Source organism: Bombina bombina, chromosome 4 (assembly GCF_027579735.1).
Source record: "Bombina bombina isolate aBomBom1 chromosome 4, aBomBom1.pri, whole genome shotgun sequence".
Taxonomy (NCBI): Eukaryota; Metazoa; Chordata; class Amphibia; order Anura; family Bombinatoridae; genus Bombina; species Bombina bombina.
Genome location: NC_069502.1, coordinates 1,081,865,889 through 1,081,890,759, shown reverse-complemented (window position 1 = coordinate 1,081,890,759; position 24,871 = coordinate 1,081,865,889). Strand labels below are relative to the sequence as shown.

Here is a 24,871-nt window from a genome sequence, read left to right as displayed (position 1 = left end):
AATGCTGCAAATTGTCTAAGCAGCTGTTGGATTGGAAGATTTTTTTCTCTAACACATGGCCTATTAACCCTTTGACTGCTAATGACGGCTCTGAGCCGTCACAGAGTTTCTCACTCTGGTGCTAATGACGGCTCAGAGCCGTCACTAGCACTTTCCCACCTTGAGGGAGATCTGGGGGCTCCTTAATGCTCCTACCCCGGCAATCGTGCCTGTAGAGTGACAGGCATCGCCGGGGCTTCATGTGATGCGCAGTGACATCACGCGCAATTATGTGATGACGTCACTGCGCAACTTTATTTATACTTAACAAAGTTAAGTATAGGAGGAGGGGGAATGCTGCTTAGAAGCCTGTATCTCAGGCATCTAAGCACCTACAGACCCATTGTTGGAAAGGTAATCGCTTAACCTTTCCAACAGTGTAAGTCTTGGGGGTCTGTAAAAAAAAATAAAAAAGTTAAAAAAAATGTTTTTAAAAAATTCAAAAATAAAAAAAATAAAATAAAATATTAGCACCCAGGTGGGAAATGGCTTAGCAGCCAAAGGGTTAATGGTGCATACATGCAATTTGTTTTGTGCAATCTGTAAAATATAAAGGGTTGTAGTATCTATTTTTTTGCGCTACATCTGACACATCTTTGGCACAGGACACAAGTACTGAAGAATTTGACTCCCATGTATTACTCACATTCTTTTTGCCAGCTAAATTAATATAAAGCAGATGTGTTATAGTGCCTTGCAATGGTTTTAGGAACAAGCTGTCCCACTTTTTACAGAATTGAAATGGTTGGGTCTCATATATTTACCTTTTTTTCTGTGTATATTTTGGTAAAAATGCCAGATTTAAATTCACACACGCACACACACACACACACACACATATATATATATATATATATATATATATATATATATTTATATATATATATATATATATATATATATATATATATATATATATATATATATATATATATGTATTATAAACATTTGAAGGTATTGTTTTGTGTTTTGCACATGAAGCGATGAAACAGAATACTGTGAAATGGTAAAATAGTTGGCCAAATAGCCTAGTGGACACCAAAACAACTATCTCCTAATATTCAAATTGAACCAATCAAATACAACCCTCTAGGGATGGGCGAATGTGTAAATTTCCGAATTTGAATGTTAGAACGAATGTTATTACCGAAATTCGAATTATAAATCCGAATGTTGATAAGAACGAATATTCTTAAAAATTCTATAATCGAATGCTATTTACAGTTTTCGAATGTCACTTTCGAATTCGAATGTTTATAATTATATCGAATGTCCACATTCAAATTTTCGAATTTAACATTCTATTTAACAAATACTAGTCAGAAGTTCAATAGTTCATGTGGTAGGGAATCTAGTAAATTGATACATAATAGATACAAATATATAATTTCAAATGTTTCTATATAGAATATTGCATAATTTGAATATTACATTTAAAGAAAGCATTAGAAATACTATTACAAACATATAAATTCAAATTTTTCGAATTCAAATACAGTATTGCATAATTCGAATATTACATTTAAAGAAAGCATTAGAAATACTATTAAAAATATAAATTCAAATTTTTCAAAACTAATATTTTCGAATGTAATCATAAAATTCGAAACTGAACATTCGAAAATCGAATGTTAGAATGTTATGTAAACATTCAAAATTCGATTCGAACAAACAAATGTGTTAAAATTAGTTTCATTTTTCGAATGTTGCGAAACATTCGCCCATCCCTACAACCCTCTATGACTGTCTCTCATTTCATCAATATTATAACGCACAAAAAGTTAGGTGCTTATAGCACTCTTAAATTCAAAATGTCCGACCTTGTAACAAAAGGACATATTGGTGGTTGAATTACTAAAACTTTATTTACAGATTGTAAAAAAACAGAGGGATTGCTCCAAATATTAAAAATTGTTGATTAAAACAAAAGAAACAATTGCATTTTCTTCATAAATGGAAAGAGTCCACAGCTGCATTCATTACTTTTGGGAAATAAGAACCTGGCCACCAGGAGGAGGCAAAGACACACCAGCCAAAGGCTTAAATACTCCGCCCACTCCCCTCATCCCCCAGTCATTCTTTGCCTTTCGTCCCAGGAGGTTGGCAGAGAAGTGTCAGAAGTTTTCGATAGTCTCTTATGAAGGGTAGTACTCTTCGGCAAGGGACTGGAGTTTTAAGTATTCCTGTCAGCCTTTCAGTGAGAGCATGGATGAAAGTTAGACTCCAGAGATGCATGGAGATTCTTTCTGCGAAACCATCCCAACTCATATTAACAGCTCCACAAGCGTTGACAAGTTTCGCCTGCTTTCTTCTCTCAAGTCCATGGCAGAGGCGACGCTACTATCTGTCACACTTGAAGGGCCGTGTTCCTGTTCCACGGCGTAGATTCCGGTAATATTGTTTCATTTTACTTTCTCATGAATTTATTGTATTATGTTTTTCCCGAGAGGCTACCACCTTGCGGGACTAACTATAACTCAGGGTCTCAGTGAGGCTCCTTTTGTATCTTGGAATCAAGGGTTAATATCTCCTAAGGGGGGTTATTGAACAAGGTTTTTTTAATCATGTTTGTTATGTGATTCGACCTGCTTATGGGTAGTGTTACTTTGGCTTAAGGCCTTGTGGAACATAGCGGCCTAGGTAGTTACGTGGCCTTTACGGTCGGGCACGCTTTTTTTGGACTGTACGGCCTACCTTGTGACCGGGCGTGGTCACGTTTTTGCCTCTCCAGTTCCGCATTCCTGACCGTGTGGCGACGGAAAGATTCTGGCCCGCTGGTGTCTGGTGCTAGGAGGTGGTGAGTGCGTGAGTGCCCCAGCCATTGGGTTGTAAGGTGCCGTTTAGATTTATTTGTCTAATTTAGTTCAAACTTTTTGTATTCATTCACAGTTATGGAGGACTCTGATGTTGAGATTCAAGTGGTCTCTGATTCAGATTCTACTTATTGTGAGGAATACAAACCAGCCCAGATGACGCATGACAGTCAGTTATGTTCCGAAGGCCGTTCTAGTGGGCCCAATTCCTCAGGACTGGGGAATCAAGGGGTCGCTGAGCCATCCGCCTCTGGGGGTTCTGTCCCTCGAGTGGCGAATTCCCTACCACTTTCTGTTGCTACACGTGCGGGTGACCCAGATTATGCTTATCCTTCCCTGGAGGGTGGTTTCTTTCCTCCGGAGGTTGCGGCACATTTCCGTATCCAAATTCTTATGGCGTCGGCACATCTACAGCTTCCAGATGTCTGCTTAAGATTGTGTTCGTGTTCCGTCAACCCGGGTTCCCTAGGCATGGGATGGCCCGTTCAGTTACGCGGGGGAGCGACTAGTCCTGAGGCTCCAGTGGAGGTGTGCTGTGCTTTTTAGTACAGACTGGCGTGCCTTCGTGTTCTGCTACGGCATATTCTGGCGTTGTTGGAGAATCCCATCCTTAATGGTTATACGGGTTCTGGGTCTTCCTCTCCGAATAGCTCTCAGAATTAATTATAAGTGGATGAAGTAATCTTCTTATAATCTGATTTAAATATCTTTTCCTATCTGAGCTTGGTCGGGCAGGGTTCCGTTGGCTGGTCCTGCGGGTGTGCCTGTTGTCATTGGGCGTTAACCTATGGGTTGCCTTTTCTTTCTTTTTAATCCGGTAGGATGTCTTTTTATTGATCTTATAAGCTCATGTTTTGTTTTATATTCCTTCTGGTATTTTCTCTTCTGGAATCGATAATCACGATTTCATGATCGCACTGGTTACTTTTACAGAAGTTGTTCTGGGGACGCGTTTGTCCTCTGTTTGTCTTTTATTCTCCCTTCCTGGGGGGGGGGGTGTATCTCAGCCTTTCAAGTAAGGGCTGAGGTTCAGCTCCTTATGGCTTGAGGCCTAAATTCGGTCACGTGGCACCTGTCTGCCTGGCTAGTCCGGTTTTGGTGCTGAGTTCTTGCATTACTGTTTGTGTTTGTTTATTATTTTATTGTTACAAGTTTCAACTAAGCAATCTGAGAGAACCTGCGGGTCTGTGGGGCATGGTGGACTGATTCAGTCCTCATTGGCTCCAAGCTGGTCATTTGGGACTCAGTGGAGTTTCAGTCCGTCACACTCTGTAGGTTCCGATTCTTCGGGATTGAGTGTTTTTCCTTTCCTGTGTGGGTTGAGGATTGGAGGCTTTAGACCTCTTTGCTGCCGTTTTAGGTGGTCTTGCCTTCCCAGGGCTATTAGATTTGTTCCATTTTTGGTGGGAGCCTTGCTGACTACTTTTTTTGGGCATTTGCGTTCCTTATTGGAATAATTGGCTATTTTTCTTATCCTAGCTATGTCTAGGGGTTGTTTCAGGGGTTGGGATACTATGCATTCTCCTTCTCTGGATGTTGTCCTCTGGGTTTGTTCTCTGAGGAGATTATGAAGCCTAGCCTTATTGACTCGTTCTTCGGGTGACTTAGTCACTGATGTTTTCCCCTCGGTCATGGAATTGTGGGTATTATAGCCTTTTGGGCTTAGAATATTCTAGGTTCTGGGGTGCCCAATTGCTCTTTGGAGTGGACTTCTGTACGGGGTATTCTCTTCCCCTTGGGTTGGGATTTTTTTGTGTGAGTCTTCAACCCATTCTACGGGTTGGTCTTGCTTCCTGGTGTAGTCTGATTTTTCTTCAGACAGGGTATGGTGTTCCCTGGGGTATTGATTTTCTACACAATTCTGGGGCTCGGGCTTCCTTTAGGAAATTTTTATATTTCTATGTCTGGTCCAGAAGTCCTTATTCTCCAGGGAACGTGGACTATTTCTTATGGTCTTGCTAGTTGTGCTGCTAGCAGCTGGGCCAGGAGCTCTGTGTGCTTAGGCTCCTTGCGGTCTGTCTTGGTCTTGAGGGTATGTGCTTTCCTTTTGGAGAGTTTCTTTATCATGTTCATCAGGGGCGCCTGGATGATTTTTGTTCGGCTCTACTTCCGGCTTGGCCTTGTGAGCGTGTGTGCTGTCCTTGTCTGTGCCCTTCCCTTGAGGTGGGTTGTCTTGCTTTCTTTAGAGGCGAGGTTTCCTCTCTCTGGAATATGTTGCCCTGTCCTGTGTGTAAGAAGGTGTTTCTCTTTCTGGGATTGTTCTTTTCTGTCTGTGATTTTGCAGTTTCCATTCTGGACCGCATAGTTCCGCTTATCTTTATAGGTTCTCCTTTGGAGTGCCCATTGCGGGTGCTATATGGAGTCTGCCATAGAGTGTCGGGCTAGATTCATAAAAATTCTGTCTTTTCTACTTCTCTCTATGGGGATCTTCCTTGGAAGTATCTGTTTGTAGGTGCTTTTGGAAGGCTTCCAAGCTCTGTTAGGGTGTCTGGGGTCATCGTTTTTCACCCTTTTTTTCTATGAGGGCTGGTGGTTGGGGCCTATCTGTTCCCTTGTATTTTAGTCCTGTTGCTTGGGCTGGTCCGGTGTGGACTAGTATCGGAGATGAGCGGTGTCTCTTCGGTTTGTGGAGGTCTGGAGAGCCTTTGTTTGAGGTTCTGGGCACCTTGTTGCCCGGCTACGTGTGTTGGCACGTGTGTTGGCCTTGCGGCCTTGGATATCCTGAGTGTACCCACTATTTGGTGAATGTTACTCTATCTTCGGCTACTTTTTACTTGCCTGGAAGTGTTTCCTTTTTTTCAGTCATCTTGGTATGACTGCTGTGTTTGGTGCTCAGAGGCTGCTTCTCTGGGGTTATTGCACATGTTGGTGAGAATATTTTGATATTCTGAGTTCCTGGCGACTTGGGACTTTGGTTTCAGTCGTTTGTTTGAGGCAATTGCTTTGATTTTTTCAGAGAAGTTTGCTTCTCTGTTCTTTTTTCCTGATCCAACCTTGTGGTTAAGTGCTGTCGGGGTCTGGGCGTTTCCTTCCCTTGTTTCGGGAAACCTTGGGGTCCCTGTGTGTGTGTTTCGCTTTTTGGATTCCACTTTTATTTGGATTTTATTATGCCCTGTTTAAAGTTTTCTGGGAATCCTTGTTATTCCTCCATATCCTCTCATTTTGGGAGTTTTCTATTGTCTCCCTTTCTATGAAGGGGTGTGTGGTTGAGGTTCCTCCTTTGGGCGATGGTATCTTCTGGAGGAGTGTTGGCTCAGTTGTGTCCGTTTGCGGGCTCTAGTTCGGCTTTGGACTATCTGTGGGTTAGTGTCCTTAGAGCCGTGTTTTCTTTTTCAAATGTTTTCTGGCTTCATACGAAGCGGAATTTTCGCTGGGGTCGTGGTTTCAGGTTTGGTGCCTTCAGAATGGGCCGCCTTTTGTGCCCTCCCGTTTTAGCATTCAGTGTCCTTTATAGCTTGGGTATTGTTTTCCCAAAAGTAATGAATGCAGCTGTGGACACTTTCGATTTATGAAGAAAAGCATAAATTATGTTTACCTGATAATTTTCTTTTCTTCAGATGGAAAGAGTCCACAGCTCCCCGCCTGTATTTTTATGGGGGCGGCTGTGATTTTTATTCTTCTGGCACCTTTTCACCCTGATGTTTCTTCTACTGTTCCTTGTTCCTCGGCAGAATCACTGGGGGATGAGGGGAGTGGGAGGAGTATTTAAGCCTTTGGCTGGGGTGTCTTTGCCTCCTCCTGGTGGCCAGGTTCTTATTTCCCAAAAGTAATGAATGCAGCTGTGGACTCTTTCCATCTGAAGAAAGGAAAATTATCAGGTAAGCATAATTTATGTGTTTTGCCATTCAGGGTCATGACAAATAGTCTCCAGTACCAGCAATTAATTGATTTTTAGACCAATGATTGTGGACTTACTTATTAGTTTGTTTTCGATTGCCGTCAAGATTAGATATTCGCCAGCCCCTAATTGCATTAACAGCCACTAATAGTGATGTCATAGGGTGTAGATGGACGACAATCTGAAATAGATAGCTTTGATGTAAATCTGCAATCAATTTGAACTGGAGACTTAATTATGATAGTTATCTAAAGAGAACTATAAATACATAAAATCTTTTCTGAGGTAATTATAATAAATATGTGTAGATAATATATTCTCTTGAATATGCAAATATTTTTTTTTATTTTTTAATCATCGTTTTTTGTTTTTTGGGAGCAGTGGTTCTGTTTTTACAATTTGTAAATAAAAGTTAAATTTTCGTAAGTCAAGCGGTTCTCTTTTTATGAGATGGAACATTGAGAATTTAAGAGGGTTCTATAAGGTGGATTTCCTCTTTCTAATTTATGTGCTCTACAAATAACCTGTAGAGGCATTGCCAAGTCTGAAATAATTTGAAATGTAAATATCTCATCTTCTTTTGGGAGTGACCACCCAAAGCAGTCAGACCTTACTTATAATGACAGAGAATGCTTAACCATAATACCTTTGCTCCTATTTGCATGATAATAATAAACTATTTATTTTTACATTTTGTAGAATGACTTTAATGAGCTGGATTTGGAAACCCTGGCTCCATACATTCCTATGGATGGTGAAGACTTCCAGTTAAACCCAATATGCCCAGATGAATGTACCCTGAGTGACAGCACACAAAAAACCCAGCAGAATTTGAACAGCATCAATGCACTTTTTCAACCTACTGCGCCCCCTCTACAGAATCAGTTCCTCCCCCAGAATTTTTGTCCACCGATGGCAGCTAAAAGCAGCAGTCACAATCAGGATCCTCTTCCTCCAGTGATTTTTAACGGTGAAAAGAAGCTATCATCATTAACACCATATCATACTGGTGCTAATACACCATTGTCTTCAATGGGAGGGAGGTCAAGTGTCCAGTGGCCTCCAGATCCTCCAGTCAATTATACCCCATCAAAATGGAGGTTGCCAGATCAATATAACGAGTCTCTGACCAGCTCAACTTCTGGACCACCAATGCCCCTGCATGCAATGTCATTGTATAAACAAAGGTGATAAAATAATACTCAGTAGATACAAATAATGTTTAGTCTTGACAATATTTATGAGGTTATTTACTTTTACCTATGTATATATTATATGCAATTTAATGGAGAACATGGTATTTGTTTTCATGTAAAGGAGCATTGCCATTAATTATAACTTGTATACAAAGATTTAAAGCAGCTGTGTAATTATGTAAAATTCTTGCATTAAGCCAGATTTAAAAGAGAAAAAAAGCTGCTCTGCAATTCTTTGTTTCCTTTTTACGAATTCGGACGAATTTCCGAATTGATCCGAAACGAATCGCACATTTCTATTTAAGACTAATTGCAAACTAATTTCAAGAGATGATGATGATTCCCATTAGCATCAATTGTATTGTATCATTAAATTATATTACACCAACATATTTCACAGTGTATTAATACGAGGTACAAAATAGCAAAACACAACTGTCTTCAGAGGGGGAGGTCAGATGGAGTTATATAGACGAAACATCATTCTATACAGTACTTGTTATGGGCACAACTGAGTCTTGTAGTAGCATTACATTTAAATATTTTTCATTTGAATAAGTAAAGATAAGATATCAGAAAATAGGGGATTTTTATATTCCGACCCTTGATAAGTGTTAGGTGTTCTGATGTGCATACTTTATTTACTTACAATATCTTGTAACAAAAAACAGTTGTGTTTACTCTAGTTTTTGGATAAGCAAATGATTTAATAGATTGTGATTCCTCTTCATAGGCTTACATGTTTACGGATTAGTATTCTGCACTGCATAATCTCAAGATGCTCTTCAGATATAATGGCAAACAGAAAATACAGCAACCTGAGTTCAGTTTAATGGACTATAGGACAGTCAATAACTAGATCTAATAATTCTGTTTTATACTATTCTGCTGTGATAGAATTCACTCTTGCCTAAAGATAGATAACCCGGTTACATAAAATATGGAGCAGTGACCCAGTCTGCCTTCCTTCATTGTATTGTCTTTAATTACTGTATCCCATCTGCAGACTCTGTGTGCAGATAACAAACAAAAAAAGATGATAATAATAAATGTATTATTTGACAGGTCGTTGGAGAGTTTTGGACAGCGTGGCAAAGACGTAAACCCTTCCCTTATCCCCTTCTGTAACAATATGAAACGGAAGCAGCAATTTGACTATGGGGAGCAACAATTTGCACAGCTCAATGTGGTAAGAAAAATATTAAAGACTAAAAGTTTAGCGCTGTTGTTAGCTCTGGTTGCATTGTCTTGCACAGTCTGGTATTACAAGTACATGGTTAAAATTTTTAACTAATACATATTAACGCTCCCAAAGCACTTTTAACACAGTATATTTTTAATATATCGCGTAGGGAGGGATATTAGCTGCTCATTTCGCTCGTATTACATGTGGTGAGTTAATTGTACTCAAGCGCAATCCAAAATACAGATGTAATACTTATTGCTTTTTGAGACCTGGAGTAAACCATTATTATTATTTATAGTACAGCACAGTGCTACTTAAGCACTCTTGGCTGAGCGTACCATAGGCTTAACACTCGTGAGATACCTGACAAAAATTGTACTGCTCACTCCCATAGAAGTCTTTTATGTGAGGGAATAAGCACACCCACGGTATCCAACATGCAGATCTTAGAGCACCCTAGCATGTTACTCAATATTAACATGGATTTGTAGTATGTGCGCAAAAATACAAGGACTATTGATTCAACTTGAGCGATGTTAACAAACATAAGCACTGATCTAGGCCCAATCTGGAACCCATGAATATACTTATTCTATATAAAATATTTATACAGAAGGAGGGAATGCTGTATAAGTGGTCTATTCTGCATTTTAGGTCTTTAATTAAATAAAATGTTTGTTAATGTTTGAAACATGCTAATTTGATTATACTTTATAAATTCTGATTGTATGTCCTTGTTTATTGCAGGGGGATTTGCCTGAAAGTGCCATACAATCTTTAATGTGGAAAAGAATGAAACCCTTCAAGCCCGAAATCTGTTCACTGATTCCAGAAAAGAAATCGCTCAGTACTAGTGTCCTAAATGGTAAGCACAAAAGTATTCTGCATTATTCTGGATTATCTCTGCATCATTCCTGTCCTGAGACAAAGTTGTTATTTATTTTTGTGTTATCTAGTTTTATTCGTACTACTTTAGCTATGAACACTGCTATGGTCTGAAAAACTTTGAGTTTTTATCTCAGAACAGCTTTCTCAGGCTGCGTTGTCCTCTGGCGTCTCAAGCGCCATGCCAGCAGGTCTCAATTTTATCCTCGCTATTCCAGCATGCTATTCTCTCATGCTGTTCCATATATGATCATCCAGCTGAGACCAGTTAGGTGCAGATATGTAGCAGGGTTCGGCTTGTGATGTATGTAGTGTGCATTTCCAATTTTTAGAACTGGAAATCCCCATGTTCTAGAGTTTAATTACATGAAAACAGGGCAAAATAAATAATGAAAGTACAGTATATTGCAAAAGTTTCTACTACATGTAATTTATAATTTTATATTACAATCTCTATCTTACTGTCTCTTCACTGGGAAAAACTGAGAGAGAATGCAGATGTTTTGTGTGGTAAAAATGCAAAGTTCTTTTCCTCTTTGTGGGAACAAGTGGGCCTACAAGCAATAATGGTTCAAGAAATTTAAATTTGGGGAGCTTATTGGGGGCTAACAAAGGTGGTGTAAAAGTTTAAATACACAGCTTATATAATATATAGAGCTCTTTGCAGCTCAGTGTGGGTATTACACATGCATATGGAGGTGTATAGCAACCTAATAGAACCACCACTGACTACAAGGGAAGCCTTCCTTAATCTCACAATTGTGTAACAGTTCAACACAATTTGGAGTCACAATTCACAATTTTAATTAAAAATTTTTAGGAAATTGATTGGCCGTATAGCAGGTACATTATATGTAAATTTTTGTAAAATGTATATTGGGTTTAAAGAGATCTGTTTTAACTGCATGTTTAAAATATATGTTTTAAAAATGCTCACATAAATGCTGGTTTAACTTCTATATGTATCATGTAATACTGTGTGAAGCGCTGTACCTCAAATATTTATGTATTCTTTTTCTCATTTCGCTAATAAAGCTTGTTGAAAACAAAATGTTATTTTTTTAAATAAGTTTGTTGTATGAAACATTCAAATGAAGCATAATAATTACTGGTAAAATGTCACTAACAGACAATATGTTTAGGTAGAATTATCATAAGTGTTAGTGTTACTGGTTTTGTGACAATCATTGTGCGAGATGTTATTTGTAACTAAACAATGTACCTTTTCACCACTCTCTCCCCGGGCTTGGACACATTTATTATGGCACCTTTATTTGCTAACATGTGCAAAACATTCTTTGTTTTTAGATGAATTTATTTGTAACCGACAAAGAGGAGTGAACCAGAATGTTACACAGCAGCCCCTGCATTGCGTAGGTCGGGCTAGCCCAAGGGATGGACGGAAAACACCATATCCTATGCTCTTTAGCTGTAGCTATCAGGACTGTAATATCCCACCAACACAGAAAATGAAAGGTATTTTTTTTATTTATAGTTGTACCACATTTTCTACTGTAGAAAAAACATTGAGTGATACAGTTGTAGTCAAAATTATTCAACCCCCATTGCAAATCAGGTTTATTGTCAACATTTACAAACTTTCAGCTGTTTGCAATAAACAAATCAAATGAAAGAAATTATTAAAATAGCTCAACACAACGGATGCTTCAAGTGGTTTCCCCAATTTCAACTGAAAATGCAAATTTTAATGAATTCTGCACTCACAATTATTCAACCCCTTCATGGCAAGTGTCTTTAGTACTTAGTAGAGCACCCTTTTGCTGGTATGACCTGCTGCATACGAGATGCATAGCCAGACACCAGCTTCTGGCAGTGTTCCTGAGGAATTTTAGCCCATTCCTCATGAGTAATGGCCACCAGATCAGTATTATTCTTGGGTTTGCGTGCTGCAACAACCTCCTTCTTCAAATCCCACCAGAGCTTTTCTATGGGGTTCCTGTCAGGTGACTGTGATGGCCACTGAAGAATCTTCCAGATTTCCTTTGCAACCAAGCCTTGGTGGAATTTGAGGTATGCTTGAGATCATTGTCCTGTTGGTGGAAAGTCCAATGATGCCCAAGCTTCAGCTTCCTCACAGACGGCATGACGTTTTCTCCTATAATTTTCTGATGCTTCAATGAATCCATCTTGCCTTCCACACGCTGCAGGTTTCCAGTGCCAGAAAAGGCAAAGCAGCCCCAGTGCATCACCGAGCCACCACCATGCTTAACTGTAGGCAGAATGTTCTTTTCAGCGTATGCTTCATTCTTCTTTCTCCAGACATACTGCTGATCCATCAGGCTGAAAAGTTCCAGTTTTGTTTCATCGCTCCACAAAACAGAATCCCAAAAATTCTGTGGCTTATTTATATGATTTTGAGCATATTGGAGCCGACTTTTCTTGTTCTTTTGGGTCAGTAGTGGTGTACGTCTTGGAGTTCTGATATGGAAACCTTCTGTGTTTAGTACGCGCCTTACGGTGCATACTGAAATCTCTATGCCTGTTGCCACCAAGTCTTGCAGCAGGTCTTTTGCAGTCACAGGCTTCTCAACCTGCCTTTAAAGAAAGCTTGTTGTACCTGTGGATAGCTTCCTTTTTCTGCACCATCCAGGTAGTGTAACCACTGTTCCTTTAACTTTGAACTTGCAAACTACACTTCCAACGGTGTCTCTAGGAACATTCGGTGCCTTCGCTATCTTTTGTATCCTGTTCCTTGTTTGTAAAGGGTGATGGTCTCTTCTCTTAACTCTTTGGACCATTTTTTTGACTTAGCAATATTTCTAACATGTAGTCATACATTACACTCAACAAACTCCTAGCCAGTTCAGGTATTTCATGTGTTCTAGCTCAAGCACACCTGGTGCAATTAAAGAAGCCCTTGATTAGTTGCATCAGGTGTGCTTGAGACAACACCTGTTTTGCATATTTGTGCTGTTGTGAGGGATTCAATTCAGGGGGTTGAATAATTTTGAAACTGCAGAATTCATTAAAAGTTGCATTTTCAGTTGAATTTCCGGAAACCGCTTGAACCATTTGTTGTGTTGAGCTATTTCAATTGCTTTTGTTTGATTTGTTCATTGCAATCATCTGATTTGCAATGGGGTTTGGATAATCTTGATTATAACTGTATATCTGTAGAATTTAAAGGGACAGTAGAGTCAAAATTAAATTTCATGATTCAAAATAAAACATTACATTTTAATCAAATTTCCAGTTTGTTTCTGTTATCTCATTTGCTTTGTGCTTTGGTATAGTTTGTTGAAAAGCATACTTAGGTAGGCTTCGGAGCAGCAATGTACTGCTGGAAGATGGCTGCTGATTGGTGGCTGCACATATATGCAACTTATTGAGTCACCTGATGTGTTGGCCTATTTCCTAGTATTGCATTACTGCTTCTTCAACCAAGGATACCAAGAGAAAGAAGAAAATTTGATAATAGAAGTAAATTGCAAAGTTGTTTAAAATTGTTTGTTCTGACGTGGTGATGTAGTACTTATGTGCAACACAGAAGTGCATTCTGCAGTCCCCGCTGTCACCTTAGAGGGAAGTAAAGACTGCAGCTGGGGGTAGAAGGCATCTGCCTTCATATGGTAAGGGAGCACTGATCATGCTCCTTTATCATATGAAGCCAGATCGCTGATCGTTATAGTGAATGAAATTGTCTGTGCCACTCTCTGTAACGATCATTTGTTAGTGAGTGGGAGCAGTGGTAAGGAAGGAGGGAGGTCTGGCCCAGCAAGGAGGGGGAGGGGCAGAGTTCCCTTCACTACGGAAACATCATTATGAAGAGAGAGGGAGGGATGGGGCCCTACACTATGGAAAGTGATCTTGAAGGGAAAGGGAGAGATGGGACTCTACACTACAGAAAAAAGCAATATTGAAGGGGGAGGGTGAAGGGTGGCCCTATGCTACAGAAAAAAAGAACTCAAATATAAAATAAAGCAATAAATTAAAAAAATGAATTTAAATACATAAATGGTTTATAACCATTTAAAACCATTTTATTATTTGCAAAAATTGCAGTTTTCAGTGGTGTCCTCAGTAAATTATTGACTTATTTCATGGGGAAATTAATTTAAGGGGATAATAAAGTCAAAATTCAACTTTCATGATTCATATGGAGCATGCAATTTTAAAAACAACCTTCCAATTTGCTTCTATTATCAAATTTGCTTTGTTCTTTTGGTATCATGTGTTGAACATTAAATCTAGTTAGACTGATAGAACCTTAGGAGCATGCACATTTATTTAGCATTCTATGACAGCAGTGTTTGCAACTATGTATAACATTGCTATAAACATTATTGCAAACACTGATGAGCTCTCCTAGGATAACTTTTTAATACAAGAAACCAAGAGAGCTAAGCAAAATTGACAACATAAGTAAATTGGCAAGTTTTTTTAAATGTCCAATCTATTCAAGTTTAATTTTGACTTTACTGTCTCTTTAAGTTTTTTACATTTTTTAATTAAGCTTTTCTTTTTATCCTCAACAGGCCTGACCAACCGTCTCATCGGCCCGTCTTATGAACCTTACCTGTTGCCTGAATTGACAAGATATGACTGTGAGGTTAACGTCCCAGTTGTGGGGAACTCACATCTGCTTCAAGGATGTGATCTGCTCAGAGCTCTTGATCAGACAACCTGAAGAGATACACAGTTTTTTTGTTGTTTTTTTTTGGCTTATTACTGTTCAAATGGCTTCAGTTTCTCAATATATTTTTTCAAGTAGACAATTTCTATCACTGATAACACTTTTTACAAGATTTACCTTCTTATTGAACTTGTTCACAGTACCAAATAGTGGCCTTCTTGAATCGACATGGTTTCAAAGAGAAATGCATATATGTTTTACCTGCTGTATTTTTTCTTCTTTATTTTAATAAAAAAAATATATTGTTTAGAAAATATTTTATGCACCCTTGTACCCATGTAAAAGTAATTTATATTTTTTTAAATGGCCACAATTTATAGTGCACATATCTCTGTATATTATGCAGGGTTCGGAACTGAAATGGAAAATGTTATTGTCAAGAAAGAGCAAAATTATTATTGTACATTAAACATACAATGACACTTATTTGTTGTCTTTGAGTTGAGCTGGAACTGCCTTAGCAAGTGTCAATAGCCATAATGCTGATATTAGTAATATCTAATAAAGGGGCCAAGAATTTTTACACCCGAGGCAAGTTCTCTTACTCCCAGCCAAGTGTCCAAGAAGAGATCAGTGTAAACATGTAAATCAACATCATTCTTGGTCCACAACTCAGGTTTTCAGTTCATTGGGTTTGGTTCTGCACAGATCTGGTCGATCCTTCTGGGACTGTTTCAACTGCTCCCATCAACTATAATTTGGGCTGTACCAGGAAAAGACCATATACATTTTTTTTTTTTAATCATTGTGAATCATTTTTGTTTTCATATAAGATAATGTCACTCATCTGTATAGTTTGTACTTAAAATATAGCAGAATTCATGTCCTTATTGAGCATTGGTATTCATGGTTTTATATTTGTAGCCATTTTATGAAATGCTATGACCCTGCAATCATATCTTTGCTAAGCTTGGCAGTCTCCTTACCTAAGGTTTTGTGTTTAAGATACATTTATTTAAGGTGCTTAAAAGGACACTGAAGCCAATTTTTTTCTTTCCTGATTCAGATAGAGCATGCAATTTTAAGCAAACTTTCTAATTTACTCCTATTATCAATTTTACTTTGTTCTCTTGTTATCTTTATTTGAAAAAGAAGGCATCTAAGCTTTTTTGTTTGGTTCAGACTCTGGACAGCACTTTTTATTGGTGGATGAATTTATCCACCAATCAGCAAGAACAACCCAGGTTGTTCACCAAAATTAGACCAGCATCTAAACTTACATTCTTGCATTTCAAATAAAGATACCAAGAGAATGAATAAAATTTGATAATAGGAGTAAATTAGAAAGTTGCCTAAAATGTGATGCTCTATCTGAATCATGAAATAAACAATTTGGGTTCATTGTCCCCTTTAAGAGATCTGTTTATACTTTAAACTATAATTCAAACTTAGAAGTGATATATCCCAAACATTTGGCTGACTGATGTGTTTTTCATCTAAAACAGAATTTATATGTATTATTGTTGTTATCATCCACTTTATAGAAACAAGCAACCAATTGAAAGGATTACTACAGGCTGATCAGTAAATTAGCTTACTATAGGCTGATTCATAAAACAAATCTAATTGTCCACGCTCCCTATTTAAAGACAGGGCAAAAACAAATCATAGTCAAGATTTTAAGAGCTGAGTAAAATATTATTTGCTACTTAGATGCTCTTTGTGCAGGTTTTCACTAATCTCAAAGAGCAATAATTAAACACAATGATGTCTTTAGGACAGGAGCACAGACATTATTTTCTGGCTAAATAAACATGTAACACTTTATAAGCTTTTCACCATATATGCCTTTGGATTTGTGTTTCGTTTATTGGTACTTATTTTTCTAAGTCAAAGAAACATAACTCTTGTTCAAATAATCCTTTTCTTTCTAGTAGAGCTGGCAATATTAGTTTTGTGTTATATTTTGTTATGGGCATTTAATGGTCTTTCCAAAGAACATCATTAACATTGCTAATTGCCAATATTAAGGCAATGGTGCATTTCAATAAATATCTAGATATCAAGTCCAATGTCAGAATGTCATTTTACACCAGTTTAGTTACATGATATTATATAGATTTGCTTTTTTATACATATAATTGACGGTCATTTAACTATTTTTATAGCTTACTTTTTACCTGTTGATAACTCTTCAAGTGCAAACTGCTTGTAATTCCTACTGTGATAATTTGTAAGGGCATTGTAATTGCATTTATTGGGAGTTTGGTGGGTTTTGCCCCAGGGCATTTTAAGCAGCTGTTTTGATGAACCAAATATGGCTGGTATGTCCATATCAGCTGCATAATCAATCAATCAATCAATCAATCAATCATCCAATCAATCAATCAATCAATCAATCAATCAATCAATCAATCATCCAATGTTAAGCATGATGACCAGTTTATAACTGTCTGTTGCAAGATGGCCTCAATTTAACATTAAGTACCACTAGTGCTAATCATAACTTTTATGATTTATTTCTTAAATGCTGGTGCCAAAACAGCACTGATCATAATGTGGCAATTGATAAAGACACATAAAACACATAACATTGCAATCCTCTCTAGTATACAAGTGGTTAATCCTCACCTTATATCTGGTCCAAAGCACAATTAGGGTTTTACCACAATTTGCCTTTGCACAAAATAGAACATATTGGTACCAAAGGATTTTTGTTTTCCTTAATGTGCCAGCACCGTATGGTTAACTTTTTCTTATTGAGATGGTAAAGTCAAAATTAAACGTAAATGTTTCAGATAGAGCATGTGATTTCAAGCAACATTCTGGTTTATTGAATTTGCTTTATTCTCCTGATATCTTTGTTTGAAAAGCATACCTACATAGACTCAGGAGCAGCAATGCACTACTGGAAGCTAGCTGCTGGTTGGTAACTGCAGATATATGCTTATTTTCATTGGCTCATCCAATCTGTTCAGCTAGCTCCCAGTAGTGCATTGCTGCTCTTTCAGCAAAGAAGAGAATTAAACAAATTTGATTATAGAAGTAAATTTGAAAGTTGTTAAAAAATTGTATGGTCTATATCAAGGATAGAGAGCCTTGGCCCTCCTGATGTTTCAGAACTACATTACCCATGATGCTTAGGCACTTTGAAGTCCAGTTGAGCATCATGGGAAATGTAGTTCTGAAACATCTGGAGGGCCAAGGTTCCCCATCCCTGGTCTATATGAATCATGAAAGAAAAATGTCTTTTATGCCTATTCAAGGCGTCCATAACTGATATTGTTATTTTTCAGTACAGTTTACAAAGCTTTATAAATCAAGAGCCATTGTGGGATTCACCCTTTAAAAAGCCCAGTAAAGTCCATATTCCTGGTCTCCTTTGCTGTGGCCCATTAGGGACAGATGTAGATGAGCATGTGATTTAATCTTATCAGTCACTTCAAAATGTCGCAGGCTCACATAAATTTCACCATACTTAAAGGGTTTTTCTATAGAAAAATATCAATGCACTAATTTATCGTATGTAGCTTTATCACTAGTGAGGTCCCAACTGGGTAACTAAATCCTCTGATTAGCTCACCTGAAGTTTCCGCTTGAGGCCAGCAGTTCTTTGTGGCTCTTGAGTAGTACTTCAACTATGAGTTTTATGTGTTTGTGGGGGTTAATGAAAAATTACATACACATTTAGAGCATGTTATTTTTTCACTAAAATGGGCCCTATAAGAGGAACTCCAGCCTCTCTGAAAGGATTCTATTTATTTTATGGCAAAAGCAGGCAAAATAAATAATGAATGTATATTGCAAATTTTTTTAAAGGGACACTGAACCCAAATTTTTTCTTTCGTGATTCAGATAGAGCATACAATTTTAAAGTACTTTCTAATTTACTCCTATTAAATGTTCTTCATTCTCTTGGTATCTTTATTTGAAAAGCAAGAATGTAAGTTTAGATGCCGGCCCATTTGGTGAACAACCTGGTTGTTCTTGCTGATTGGTGGATAAATTCACCCACCAATAAACAAGTGCTGTCCAAGGTCCTAAACCAAAAATGTGTTGGCTCCTTAGCTTAGATGCCTTCTTTTTCAAATAAAGATAGCAAGAGAACGAAGAAAATTTGATAATAGGAGTAAATTAGAAGTTGCTTAAAATTGCATCTGAATCACAAAAGAAAAAAAAAATGGGTTCGGTGTCACTTTAAGTAAACATTTTCATGTTGAGTGTAAGGTCCCATTAATATCAAATCAGATGTAGCTTAATTTGTATTGTTTGATATATATAATATATATATATATATATATATATATATATATATATATATATATATATATATATATATACATACACATATATTGTATATATTTGTATTAACAGTTTGTATTATTAGTTAATCTACTGCATCCATTTAGAAGATTTAATTAATCTTGTTTATCTTGCACCAAAACTGTTTCTAGAGCTCCTTCATTTAATGGAGCTATTTTGTGCTATGTCTGTTTTTATCATTCAGGTAACAATCTTTCCCTTAAAATTCAATCCACCATTTAAATTATTCTATACAATGGATGTTAACAGTTGAATACTTGAATGTAACATGGATTATTTATTTTGAATGTTGTTTCATAAAGAGATACCCTAAAGTCTATAACATCAGCATTTGAATGTTGCATTCAGTATTAAAATGTTACATTTTGTATCTGAACCTTTTAGATTGTAAAAATGTTGAATGTTCAGCAACTGTTCAAAATTAATATCAAATTAAAATGGCCATCATTTGTTATTTTTAAGGAATAAATCAAAATAAAGGGACATTGCAATAAACATTTTAAATAAAAAAAACAGAGCATTTCAAAATGTATATCAGATTTCTGAAATTAAAAAATAATCACCCTGTCCTGAATAAATCCGTTTTCTTTGTCATACTTGTAGAGGTGTATCCCTCTCCACTGCCTCACCAGCCTTTGATGTCACTGCACGTCACTGGTAGAGGTGTATCCCTCTCCACTGCCTCACCAGCCTCTGATGTCACTGCACGTCACTGGTAGAGGTGTATCCCTCTCCACTGCCTCACCAGCCTCTGATGTCACTGCACGTCACTGGTAGAGGTGTATCCCTCTCCACTGCCTCACCAGCCTCTGATGTCACTGCACGTCACTGGTAGAGGTGTATCCCTCTCCACTGCCTCACCAGCCTCTGATGTCACTGCACGTCACTTGTAGAGGTGTATCCCTCTCCACTGCCTCACCAGCCTCTGATGTCACTGCACGTCACTCGGGTGTATCCCTCTCCACCAGTAAAGGAGAAGGAGAGGCAGTTGCCCTTATCAACCAAGTTCATAACCAATACTATATTATTAGTTCTCTTGGTATCTTTTTTGAAAAGCAGGGATGTAATCCTAGGAAACATGCATGTGTCTAGAGCACTTTATGGCAGCAGTTATGTTATTCATATGCAGGACCACTAGATGCAGCACTCTTTCCTGCTATGTAGTGCTCCAGATACTTACCTAGGTAAGTGTCTACAGCACTACATGGCAGCAGTCGCTACAATGTTATCCATATGCAAGAGCACTAGATGGCAGCACTATTTCCTGCCATGAAGGACTCCAGACACCTACTCTCTTCAACAAAAAATACCATGAGAATGAAGCAAATTTGATAATACAAGTAAATTGGAAACTTTTTAAAAAATTTATGCTCTGAATCACAAAATAAAAAAATTTGGGCTTCATATCTAGGCTGCTCTTTCATATGCATGATAGAACAACTTTGAGTACAATGTACTTTTATAGCTTTGAATTCTAATCATTTTTGCTAACATAAGAAAAGGAATAAAAATGAAATACCTAAAAGCAGTCAGCCCTAAGATGCAAATTTCATGCAGCAACAAGAATAGTAATCATTTTAAAAAGCATGGGATTTAGATGGTCAAACCTCTTGTTATTAATATTCCATTATTATATACAAGTTCTATTTTATATCACTCAAAAGGGACATTGGACTGTTAGATTCCATGTAAATGCATTTCAACTTATTTGATTTTAGTACCTCTAAAAAAAAATCTGCAGTAAAAGCTGTATGCATTTCAGTTTCAGTAGTATCAGTTATATCCTTCCCACTAATCATTATTATTATTGATTTGTAGAGTGGCAGCAGATTCCGTGGCATCAATGCTCATTGGCTGATACTTTCACAGCTAATCATTGGCTGATAGGTAAAAAGAGCATTAATACTTTTCAGCCAATTAGAATTAGTAAGTACTTTGTTAGTCAATAAGTATTAGTAAAAAGTACCAGCCAATAACCATTATTAAGGATGATGCTGCTATATCAGTTTCAATTTATAGGGACATTAAACTCAAAATGTAATTTTCCATAAAATGTTAATTATGCATCATTTAAAACTTTTCACTGCACTTGCATTATTTATTTAGTCTGTTTCCCCTGTGATTTGACTCTGAATATTGTAGTATTGCTACTCTCTTCAGAGAGGGTGTAATGCAGAATCCTGGCTCTCCTACATACTGCACAGTAATTAGCCAATGTCTGCAAGAGCTTGATTATACCTGTCCCTAATTGGCCATAGCAAAGGAAGTAACATACACAGCATTCAAGAGACTACTTGAGGGTGTGTGTCCCTGGACTGCAAAATAATGTGGATTTTCCCAACAAAATGACAGGTTAAATGCTTTTTAAACATTTAGATCTATTGCAGTGCATTAAAGTTATTATATTTTTATGTTACAGTTTCTTCAGACAAAAAAGCAAAAACAACATACTTAAATGTTACTTTTTCATATGGATAAAATGTTTTCAAAGATTTTACCTACTGTAGTAAACACATTTTATAAAACGAAGATGATTTTCTCATCAAAGAGACTGTTGACACATTTTATAAACTACTACTAAACATTTGGTAATATATTTTCATGCCTATTTCCAAAAAACAAAATAACTATTTTTTAATCTGATAGATTTGTTTCTTCTAGGTTTTATTCCATGCAAAGAAGAGGTCATTTATTTTTCAATGCAATTAAAGGGACATGAAACCCAAACATTTTCTTTCATGATTCCGATAGAACATGTAATTTTAAACAATTTTCTACTTTACTTTTATTATCAATTATCCTTTGTTCTCTTGGTATCTTTTGTTGAAAAGCAGGGATGTAAATTTAGGAGCAAGCACGTGTCTAGAGCGCTATATGGCAGCAGTTATGCAAGACCCCTAGATGGCAGCTCTATTTCCTGCTATGTAGTGCTGCAGATACTTACCTAGGTAAGTGTCTAGAGCACTATATGGCAGCAGTTTTGTTACAATGTTATTCATATGCAAGACCACTATATGGCAGCACTGTTTTCTGCTATGTGCTCCTGACAACCTACCCAGGTATCTCTTCAACAAAGAATACCATGGAAGCAAAAGCAAATATGATAATTGTAATAATAAGGAAATTGAAAACTTTTTTAAATTGTATGCTCTTTCTGAATCACAAAAGAAAATCATTTTAAGCAGACTATTTACTGTATAAATCTCACGCCAATTACAACATTAAAATTTCCCTTTAAATTAAGCCACTGAAGGGCTTTAACATGACACTGGGCTATACATTACAGTACTCTCTGGTTGCATAGTATTTTTTTTTATAACAAAAAAGGGTTCTGTAGATTTTAAACCAAATAAGTAATTCATTTACTCATGTACTGAACTAAACCATCTTGTTGGTGCACGCTGAGTGCTTAGTTGGTTTGTGTGGCTTATGTATAAAGCACTTGAAGGGTTAATCACACTTGAATTCTGTTTTGTTGTCTGTGTAGTGTCAGCATTAAGAACAGCATATTGTAGTCATTTCTAAGCTACTTAATATCCCAGGATTGATATTAACCAAGGCTATCAGCATTTTAAATGATTTCATAAGCAACACTATATGACTGAATGTTTTTTTTTTTTTTTTATGATATTATTACTGTATGGAAACTGACTGATAAGGAAATGTATTTTGACACTGATTCATCATTAAAGTATACTGATCTTTCATTTTGTTTTGACTCTTTTTGTATTATGAATGCGTAAGGAATATATGCATATCAAAGAACGGGACAGTTTTATGGGCATTGAAATTATTGAATATATTGTTATTATTAGCTTAGACACCTTGAGATTTCTTAAAGGTGCGTACACAAAAAAGTAGTTAAAGTGAAGGTAAATTTTCACAAATGAGTGCCCGTTTTTTAAAAATATTACCAAAAATAGGGGCACTTTCATTCATGAAAGTTTAAATTTCACAGTTTTTTTTTAAATACTTACCTTTCCTTCTTGCAAGCTGGAGCAGCGACTTTGGCTTCAAGAAGAAAACGTATTTTAACTAAACGGGTGAAATGTAATCTTTCATGAATGAAAGTGCTGCTGTTTTTAATAGTATTTTTTAAAACCGGGCACTCATTCTTGAAAGTTGACATTCACTTTAAGGGCAATGATTACTTAGTACATCATTTCTAAAAAGAATTAGAGATATAGGGGTAGATTTATTATATAGTCGAGCGGACAGGATTCGCTGTAGCGAATCACGTCCACTCGACCTCGCTAAATGCAGACGGCATATGCTGTTAGCATTGCACAAGCATGTCTAGTGAAATGCTTGTGCAATGCCGCCTCCTACATACTGGCGGCAAATCGGCCGCTAGCAGGGGCTGTCAATCATCCCACCTAAAAGGTGGCGGACAAGTTAAGGGACAACGGTCTTATGACAGCTGCTTCTTAACTTCCATATCAGACGAGCCTAAAACGATACGGCTCCGAAGCAGCATCCATGGCTTAATAAATGGAGCCGGTATACTTTTTTGTGTGACTTGTATCATATTGTATATGGATCATGATCTTACGTACGTCAATAATTGCACTCACTCGCTAGAGTTCTCTTTCCTTTAAGGGACAGGAAACCCCAACATTTTCTTTCATGATTTCGATAGAGCATACAATTTTGAACAACTTTTCAATTGAATTCTAATATCAAATTTGCTTCATCGTCCTGTTAGCCTTTGCTGAAGGAACAGCTTTGTACTACTGGCAGCTAGCTGAAAACATCTAGTTAGCCAATCACAAGAGACAAATGTGTGCAGGCACCAATAAGCAGCTAGCTCCCAGTAGTGTAGGATATGTGCGTATTCTTCTTCACACAATAAGAAAAAACTATGGGCGCCTAAAAGATAGGGAATAAAATGCAGAATATATCTGTAATTAAAAATATATTTATTTACGTTATCAACACTATGTTAAAATCTCATATGCCTATTACTCTTATCATCATTTATAGCGCAAATAGTGTTCTTTTGTTAACCCTGCGTATTCTTTTTCAACAATGGATATTAAGAGAATGAAGCAGATTTGAAAATATAAGTTAATTTAAAAGTGCTAAAATGACATGCTCTATCTAAATCACGCAAGTTTTGTTTCGACTTTCCTACCCCTTTAACTTAAAGCTATGCTACAAAATGAGTTCATTATATGAATATTACTTGTATATTATTGTTAATGAAGGTGTAACTAAACGAAATGCTTGATTTCAGTCGCAGGAATGTAGAAGAATAAATTGTAAACTTAAAAGGGTATTAAGCCCATGGGGCCTATTTAACAAAGCGAATCCAAAATTAGGAGAGAAAGCGCACATGAAATCCGGAGTGTAAAAAAAAATATATAAACTTTATTCCAAATCCTCGTAGGGTAAAATCAAGGGTATGCGTTCATACAAATAAAATATCCAGAATGCGTTCCGTTGTGCAGACCTCTCTGTTTTCACCTATTTAACAAAGGTCTGTCGGACCTCGCTGAATGCGGAGAGCAATACGCTCTCCGTATTCAGCATTGCACCAGCAGCTCTTGTAAGCTGCTGGTGCAGCACAACCCCCTGCAGATTTGGGTCCAATCAGCCACCAGCAGGGGGTGTCAATCAACCCGATCGTACTCGATCGGGTTGAATTGCGGTGATGTCTGTCCGCCTGCTCTGAGCAGGCGAACAGGTTATGGAGCAGCTGTCTTCATAACTGGTGTTTCTTGCGAGCCTGCAGCTTCACCAGAAACACGGGACTTCAAGCTCCACACAGAGTTTGATAGATATGTCCCCATATCTGAAATGCAGAGCAGTTAATTACAAATACAATTAGAAGCATATAATATACAATATTCAGATATCTGCAAAATTATTTGTTAAAATAAACGTTTTACCCATGGCACGTAGCACAAAAGCCAGCAATCAGAGGCAAACTTGGCGTGCATGTGATCTATGGCAGTATGTGCTGTTTAGAAGCAAGAACATTAAAAGGTGCCATTC

At 37.2% G+C, this 24,871-nt stretch overlaps 1 protein-coding gene across 2 annotated transcripts in view; it reads left to right on the top strand.

The window, feature by feature from the left end:
• Positions 1–22,581, top strand: part of EPAS1 (endothelial PAS domain protein 1) — a 260,593-nt gene extending 238,012 nt beyond the window's left edge. For both annotated transcript variants that reach the window (XM_053712255.1, XM_053712256.1), the window contains exons 12-16: positions 7,390–7,877; positions 8,952–9,075; positions 9,820–9,937; positions 11,266–11,433; positions 14,454–22,581. In XM_053712255.1, the coding sequence (XP_053568230.1) occupies positions 7,390–7,877; positions 8,952–9,075; positions 9,820–9,937; positions 11,266–11,433; positions 14,454–14,605 (1,050 nt within the window). In that variant the 3' untranslated portion in view covers positions 14,606–22,581. The remainder of the gene's footprint in view (positions 1–7,389; positions 7,878–8,951; positions 9,076–9,819; positions 9,938–11,265; positions 11,434–14,453) is intronic.
• The last annotated feature ends 2,290 nt before the right edge of the window (positions 22,582–24,871 follow it).